Consider the following 8879-nt stretch of genomic DNA (forward strand, 5'->3'; position numbering starts at 1 on the left):
ATGGATATGTAAGAGAGAGATGCTAAAATCATTTCACCAACACTTTTGCCAAAGAAGGTTTGTACAAGCAAATTTCACTATAACTCGAGTTATTTATCATGCTTGATGCAATTGCTACATAGAGAATGGACAATTACGTCTCAAAATTCTGGGTGATCGTTATATTTTATATCCCCACAGGGAGAGAGATCAAGGGTGAGAAGAAATGTCAAACGTGAGCCTTGTGACAACGTTCATCCTCACGGGCCTTCCCCATGCCCCAGCACTGGACACGCCCCTCTTTGGAATCTTCCTGCTGATTTATGTGCTCACTGTCCTGGGGAACCTCCTCATCCTGCTGGTGATCAGGCTGGATTCTCGCCTCCACACCCCCATGTACTACTTCCTCACCAACCTGTCCTTCATTGACATGTGGTTCTCCACTGTCACGGTGCCCAAAATGCTGATGACCTTGGCATCCCCGGGTGGCAGGACTATCTCCTTCCACAGCTGCATGGCCCAGCTCTATTGCTTCCACTTCCTGGGGAGCACAGAGTGTTTCCTCTACACGGTCATGTCCTATGATCGCTACCTGGCCATCACGTACCCACTCAGGTATGCCAGCATGATGAGTGGGAGAACCTGTGTCCTCCTGGCCACCAGCACTTGGCTCAGTGGCTCTCTGCACTCAGCTGTCCAGACCATATTGACATTCCGTTTGCCCTTCTGTGGGCCCAACCAGATCCAGCACTACTATTGTGATGCACCACCCATCCTCAAACTGGCCTGTACAGACACCTCAGCCAATGAGATGGTCATCTTTGTCAATATTGGGGTAGTGGCCTCGGGCTGCTTTCTCCTGATAGTGCTGTCCTACATGTCCATTGTCTGTTCCATCCTGAGGATCCCCACGTCAGAAGGGAGACACCGAACCTTTCAGACCTGTGCCTCCCACTGTATCGTGGTCCTTTGTTTCTTTGTTCCTTGTGTTTTTATTTACCTGAGGCCAGGCTCTAGGGATGCCGTGGATGGTGTTGTGGCAGTTTTCTACACTGTACTGACACCCCTTCTCAACCCTGTTGTGTACACCCTGAGGAACAAAGAGGTAAAAAATGCTCTGTTCAAACTTAAAGACAAAGTAGCACATTTTCAGAGAGACTGAACACTAGAAATTAGATGTACTAGTTTGTTTAAAAGAAGTAATATGATTTAGTTATCCCTGTAAAATTTATTACATGTATAGTTGTCTATGTTAAATATTGAAAAACACTGTTATATTTTCATATATTTTTCTAAGAAATTTTAAAAATCAGAACTAGCTTTTTATTTATGATGAACATGCTTATATTCTGCTCTATTGACTCATTTCTCTATAACAGGTTTCTTTTACCTTTTTAAAGCATACATATTTTAATGGTATTTCAGGGACAGAGGATTATGTCAATCATATATTTTACTTCATGATAGGCTTTTGTTTTCTAGTTTATTTCTTGTGAATACAAATTAAGAATTTACAATCATGGTGATATTGTTCAAGAATAGTAGCAAATATGAGAGGTCATTTATTTTCTGGTTGTAGCTTTTCAAGTATCTTTTCAATGTTTTTATTGGACCTGAGTGTGTGTGTGTTCAAATCCAAGGATGTATGCAATAGGAAGCACATAATATATATTATATAAATTTGTTAAATGCTTTTCCATATATATGTATATAGATGCCCACCCTAAACAATATTTCTAGAAAAATTATTTTTAGCAGGCAAAAATCAGAAGCTATTCAAATGACTATCTGCAAATGAATGAAAAGTAAATTGTTGTATATTCACACAATGGGTTACTATACAGCAATGATAATTATGATCTACAACTACATGTATGATGGTTTATGCAGTTATCTTTTGTGCCTACTTATGTTTGCTAAGATTCAATATAAAAAATTAAGTATCTCTTAAATATCTAGATCAGTGGCTCTCAACTGAGGGCACTTTTGCCCTGTTTGGGTCTCTAGGCAATGTCTGAAGACACTGCTGCATGTCACAGGTACTGGCACATACTGGTAGAATCAGGGGTGCTGCCAAACCTCCCACAATGCACAGTACAGCCCCTCACAACAAGACTTATTTTGCCCAAATTTCAATAGTGCTGAGGTTGAGAAACCTTGATCTGAATTTAATTGTAAGTTAAGTTGTATAAGACCATGACAATAGAAATGAAATATTTTCAGAGAAATATAAAAGTTGCCAAAGAAATCAAAATTGAGGATTATAATGTGAACATGAAATAAAAGACTTTTAAGGAAGAGAAATCTCTTCCATTTTTTTCTATAGATTCAATGCAATGCCAAATAATATCCTGGCATTTCATTTTGTAGATATGGGTATGTGGATCCTACACTGTGTGGTGAAATGAAACGAATACTCAAAATGGTCACGAGAACCTCAAAACAATAAAACAAAACCAGAAAATTCACAATATCAGATATCAAAACTTATTACGAAGCTATAGTAATTTAGTGAGTGTGGTATTTGTATGAGTCTAGAAAAACAGAAAAATAGAACTGAATAGAAGGAATAGAAATATAATGACATATATTCATATAATAATGATGATATAGCAGCGCGCAAAAGAAAGAATGATTTTTTTCAAAAATTATTTCGGGTAATTTGGCTTCTCAAAATGAAAAAAAATAATCTTGACTCTGTCTCACAATGGACACATCAAAAATCAGTTAAGCATGGAGGTAGTGAATAGAATAGTGGCTACTAGAGATTGGTAAGGGTGGTGGGAAGGGGTAATGAAGAAGTGTCTGTTGATGGGTAATACTGTTAAATAGAAGCAAAAAGTTCTAGTGTTCAGTAGTGCAATAGGGCAACTATAGTTAACAATAATTTATTATATTTCAAAATACTTAGAAATTTTCAAATGTTCCCACCATAAAGCAATGATAAATGTTTCGGGTGAGTCATGTCCCAATTACCCTGATTTGATCACTGTATGTTATGTACTTGTATCAAAATATAACATGTACTCCATGAATATGTACAATTATTATGTATCAATAAAAATTGAAAAAATAAAAAAATTAAAAGAAAAAATCATTTAAGGCATAAAGGAGAGAAAAATATGAATGTATGACATTGGTTTAGATAAAGGTATGTTAAAGAAAACAAACAAAAGAGGCTAATCATAAAAGTAATATATTAGACTAAACTTATTACATTATTAAATAAACATTTTGTAGCTCATTTTCATTCATCATAATGGAATAAAGCTAGAGTTTAATAAGCAAATCATGATAAAGAAAAATCAACTGAGAAATCCCTAAAAATTCACTTCAATTAATGAGGTAAATATGACTAAAATCTCAAATTATATAGAAAATAAAAACATCCCTATGTCACAGGTAAGGTGAAATTAATTCCAAATGAATTAAAGATATATATGGAGGAATAAAATCTGAAATCATTAAAATAGTATATAAGTGAAAACTAATAAACCTTTTATGCAAGAAAAACTCCTTTAAAACAAAATGCCAATGTGAAAAAACATATAGGAATCAATCGATACAATTTCCTAGAACATTTTAAAAAATCTGTACATACAAAAATATATTTAAATGATTATAAATTTAAAATTACATTTTAACTCATGGTAAAACATACATTTTTGTTCTCAATCTGTAAGACTTCAGAAGAATCAATAAAATAAAGACCAATTCCTCAAAAGAAAGAAATGAGTAAAGATGCTGAAAAGCCAATTTACAAAAGGTGATATACACATGAAATAGGAAAGTGTTTACTCATAGTTGTAAAAAGCAGTGAATATCATGACAGCAATACAATCTTATTATTACTTATACAATTGGGAAGTAATTATGTGTGGTAGGTATTTCTTTGGGGAAAAGCCACCCTAAAATTCTAAACAACTCTAAACCTCTGTACAAAGATCGTGACTGAGAGAGTGATGTTAGCTGGAGAGCACACACAGTTGAGGAACATTCTGGATTCTGGCCAATTGTAAGTTGAAAGCAAGCAGTTGTGAGTGTCTGTCAGTCACTGGTGAGGGAAAAGCCTTAGTCCTCCTTCTTTCCTCTTAGGTGTAAACAACAGTTCCAGACATACATGGGCTTCTCTCAGGAGGGTTTCACTAAGAAACATACATGGTAATATGTGCATGTTTATGGAGAACCTTCCATTGGTCTCTTCCCGTTGTTTTGTGCTCATCAAGGGAACCTGAAAACCCAAGAGCAATCCCACCCCCTGAGACACAAAGCAAGTTGAGCTCCTACCTATCTTAGTTTCTGTTTCCTGCACTTCATCTAGTTTGGTTCCTGACTAGAAATGGACCACTCTATCTCAACACTGCGTATCTATGTTCTTTGAGCGATGCCTTGCAGCTAGTACCTGTAAATAGCATGTGGAGAGTGAAGAATTTGGGGGAAAACCTCAGATGAGTTTTACTACTGAAATGATTCATACACTGTAAGGCAAGTTCTTAGAAAGGTAGATTTAACTCAGTTTCCTCTGCTTTCCCTCTTTTCTTTACCTCCAACTTCTATTCAGGGCTAAGGTCCTCAGGAATTGTTAGACTTCATTTTAAAATCAGTCATCTAGATAGATAAATGGGTAGATAGGAATATAGATATTATAGTAACTGGGGAGGGGGATGCAAATAGGGACTAAGTTGCTACACCATGAATATTCAAGTCATACATTGAACCTTCTGATTGAGACTCCTATTTAAGTCTCAGGCTACTGTGGACTTCATTTGATGACAATTTTCATAATTCAGTGATTGGCATATTAAGTTGTCTTAGGGATTTGTCCCCCAGTCCAATAGAAATTTTGGAATTACATCTGTTCCATTTTTGGAGTTTTGCTATCCATATTGGTTATTACAACAATCCCATCTCTGCTATTTATTCATCATATTTGAAAAATATAGCTTAAACCACATTTCCTGGAGATGACAGTACATTTTCTCTGGGCTTGGCTAAGAGCAGAGACCCTGGTTTCTCTTGCTTTGGTAAATCAGGTTCCTGGCCTCTTCTCACCAAACAACTGATAAAATCCTGAACTAAGACAACATGTTGTGTTGAGTCAAAAACCTCATTTCTGCCTCAATTTCAGTTGTACACAATTCCAACTTCTCTTGACATCAAGACGAAGTTGTCTCCTCGTCTTGCATTGGGTCCATTTTTTCCTGTCTCAGGTTGTGGATGTTAAGTAGGAAACACTGACTTGACAGAATTGTCTTCTTTTATGAGAGCATTTCGTGGGTTTATGAGCATGAGGAATAGGAGAAGATGGTGGGGAAAAGACAATCTCTAACAAAGTTAATGCAAGAAAATATTGAAACATCTATGATAGATCAATATATGTTGGATAACTGGCCTGCCCTACTCAGCAGATCATGGCTGGGAGAGCACATATGAACATCATGTTCCTAGAGCCTCAAAGGGGTGGTAAAATGTAAGTTAAACAGTGGACCAATCATGTATGAAGCTTGGTGTTTTCTGGATCATTTAGGAGGTTATAGGGTATGTCACTGTGTAGTTTTACTGAGATTTGTGCTCTGAGAGATCTGAGAGAAACCCTTTAAAAGCAGGCAGTGGCGGAGGCACCAATAACAGTACCAGGGATGAAACACTGCACAAATACGTAGCTTTTAAATTGAGATGAAGTCTCTAGAAACACTAAGGGATGGATGTATTCTCTTTCTCTCTAACATCACCTGTGACAATTATGTAATACCACTACAAGGCACAGTACGGTACGATTCACTGACATTTATTGAGTAGTTATCACATGCCAGGCACTGTACTAAGTGCGTGACATGTTTCATCTTATTTAATACTTGACAAATTCTCAATGAAATAAGTGATGTCAATAATGCCAGATAACATGAGGAAATTAGAGAATGATTTAGCTGTAGTGGGCAGTTTTGAAATATTCACTGCTACCAACATTTAAATACTTATTTTTTAAAAAAAATTTCCTGTGAACCCTGCAGCAAAAGTACATGGTAAGTAGAATTCCAAGTAGTCTCTAAGATTCCTGCCCACTGGTATACACTCTGTATTTAATAATCTCCCTTCCAGTGTGAGTGGGACCTGTAAATATTATGGGCATATCAGCCCCTTGCTTACATTATTACATAATAGTTGTTCCGAGAAAACTGGAGGTCTCCTGCTGGCTTTGGAGACCTGAGCTGTCCTGTTCTGAGAAGGCCTGGTGGTTAGGATCCAAGACACCACAGTTGCAACAAGAAGCTGAAGGTGGTATGTCCTACCAACAACCAGCAAGAAAACTGGAATCTCAGTCCTAAAGCTACTAGGAGCTGAATCCCCCCCAATAAATTCAGTAAGCCTGGTAGAGGATCCTGAGCCTCAGATGAGATCGCAGCCCCAGTTGACACCTTGATTAAAACCTTGCTGACCTGACTCACAAGAAATAAACTTGCATGTTTTATACCACTAAGTTTGTGATAATTTAAAATATACCAATAGAAATCTAATACAAAATGTTTCTCCCACTTTATTCTGCATATATCTCTGTGTATCACTATTTGTGTGTGTGTTACTGAACACACAAGAGAGAATGTGAGAGTATGAGAGAGAGATTTGGAGTCATTTCATCATCATCATCAGAGCAGCTCTGTAATAAGAAAAGTTCAAATTAACTCTAGAATTATTCAGTTGTCACACAGAATGTATTCTCAGTACTGAATTAAATGCTGGCTCCGAGGTGCTCTTTATATCCCCACAGGGAGAGAGATCAAGGGTGAGAAGAAATGTCAAACGTGAGCCTTGTGACAACGTTCATCCTCACGGGCCTTCCCCATGCCCCAGCACTGGACACGCCCCTCTTTGCAATCTTCCTGCTGATTTATGTGCTCACTGTGCTGGGGAACATTCTCATCCTGCTGGTGATCAGGCTGGATTCTCGCCTCCACACCCCCATGTACTACTTCCTCACCAACCTGTCCTTCATTGACATGTGGTTCTCCACTGTCACGGTGCCCAAAATGCTGATGACCTTGGCATCCCCGGGTGGCAGGACTATCTCCTTCCACAGCTGCATGGCCCAGCTCTATTGCTTCCACTTCCTGGGGGGCACAGAGTGTTTCCTCTACACGGTCATGTCCTATGATCGCTACGTGGCCATCACGTACCCACTCAGGTATGCCAGCATGATGAGTGGGAGAACCTGTGCCCTCCTGGCCATCAGCACTTGGCTCAGTGGCTCTCTGCACTCAGCTGTCCAGACCATATTGACATTCCATTTGCCCTTCTGTGGGCCCAACCAGATCCAGCACTATCTGTGCGATGCACCACCCATCCTCAAACTGGCTTGTGCAGACACCTCCATCATTGAGATGGTCATCTTTGTGAGTGTTGGGATGGTGGCCTCGGGCTGCTTTCTCCTGATAGTGCTGTCCTACGTGTCCATTGTCTGTTCCATCCTGAGGATTCGCACATCAGAGGGGAGACACCGAGCATTTCAGACCTGTGCCTCCCACTGTATCGTGGTCTTTTGTTTCTTTGGCCCTGGTCTTTTCATTTACCTGAGGCCAGGCTCCAGGGACGCTGTGGATGGTGTTGTGGCAGTTTTCTACAGTGTATTGACACCCCTTCTCAACCCTGTAGTGTACACCCTGAGGAACAAAGAAGTGAAGAAAGCTCTGTTAAAGCTTAGAGACAAAGTATCACATTCTTAGAGCAAATGGAATACTAGAGAGTAAATATGCTCATTTTTTTCAAAATTAGTAATAAAATTTAGTTATGAAATTTATTGTATTCATCATTCTTAGCGTTAAACATTTTTCAAAACCACCTACTCAGAAATATTTCTTTTACAGAGATTTCTAAGAAATTTTTAAATCATAGATTTTTTTTTATTTATGGTGAGTGTCCTTGTATTCTCAATATTGATTTTTGTCTTTGCAGTAGGTTCGTCTTCCCTTTTTAAAAATTAAATATTCTAACTCGATCTCAGGTACCAGAATTGAGTTACTCACATATCTAAGTTTATGGTATGCTTTCATGTTTTTACTACTGTGCACACAAACTTGCAAATGTGCTATCATGGGGACATTCTTCAAGGACAGCAACAAATATCAGAGGTCATTTCCTTCAGGCTGCAGCTGTGCAAATTCCTTCTTAACTCTTCTCACAGCTGTGCTTGTGTGTGCATGAGAGAGAGAGGGTCCAGGGTGATTAATCCTCCTGTGGTTAATCCTCCCTAGCACATTTTGGCCCTGTTAATTGCACCTACATTGAAAAAATCCTAATCTCCTTTCATGCAGTCTTTCCATCTCTGGCACTGACGTACTTCTTTCAGTAACCGGGAACCATTGCCATCTTGTAAGAGCCCTGCGGGCTTTTCAGGTTGGTGAATGGGTTGGGGATGAAGTTAGTAGCAGATAAACTGGTCTCTGTCATATACTCTGACTCTGAATTCCCTGTTCTACCTACCTAACCAGATATCCATATAGCACAGAACAGGGCTACGCTGGATCCTTTCTCTACAGATGGTGGGGGCTGGTCACACTGTCCAGATAGCAATTTCTGCCACCCTCTGAGAGTCTTGGAAATCACAACCTGCTCCAGGGCAGGGACACCCCACGTTACAGGGTGGGACCAATGGTGCGTCCCCTTTAGAAAGTAGAAAAATGAAAATATAATTCAGTAATGTTATAGTGGAATTTCAACATATTTCTTTTACAGATTAGAAAAATAAGGCCTAGCACAGGAAATACACTCTAAAAAACTTAATGCATAGCCACACAGCCCACACACAGCACATACCTGTGGGCATCTGCATGTAATGACTAGAAGTGCTAGAACTGCATGCAACCAAGACAAGCAGACATTTGAGTAAGTTTAGAAAGCATCTTATG

At 38.8% G+C, this 8879-nt stretch overlaps 2 protein-coding genes across 2 annotated transcripts; both read left to right on the top strand.

Moving 5' to 3' along the window:
* The first annotated feature begins 205 nt into the window (after window positions 1-205).
* Window positions 206-1141, top strand: LOC138383739 (olfactory receptor 10G9). The gene has a single exon (XM_069468781.1). It carries the CDS (start codon window positions 206-208, stop codon window positions 1139-1141), a length of 936 nt encoding a protein of 311 aa, XP_069324882.1.
* A 5629-nt stretch (window positions 1142-6770) lies between these two features.
* On the top strand, window positions 6771-7697 carry LOC138383740 (olfactory receptor 10G9-like). Its single transcript, XM_069468782.1, has one exon. It carries the CDS (start codon window positions 6771-6773, stop codon window positions 7695-7697), a length of 927 nt encoding a protein of 308 aa, XP_069324883.1.
* The last annotated feature ends 1182 nt before the right edge of the window (window positions 7698-8879 follow it).

Source organism: Eulemur rufifrons, chromosome 6, assembly GCF_041146395.1.
Source record: "Eulemur rufifrons isolate Redbay chromosome 6, OSU_ERuf_1, whole genome shotgun sequence".
Classification (NCBI taxonomy): domain Eukaryota; kingdom Metazoa; phylum Chordata; class Mammalia; order Primates; family Lemuridae; genus Eulemur; species Eulemur rufifrons.

Coding starts and splice junctions, on each gene's coding strand:
- LOC138383739 (XM_069468781.1), top strand. CDS start 206: ATGTCAAACGTGAGCCTTGTGACAACGTTCATCCTCACGGGCCTTCCC.
- LOC138383740 (XM_069468782.1), top strand. CDS start 6,771: ATGTCAAACGTGAGCCTTGTGACAACGTTCATCCTCACGGGCCTTCCC.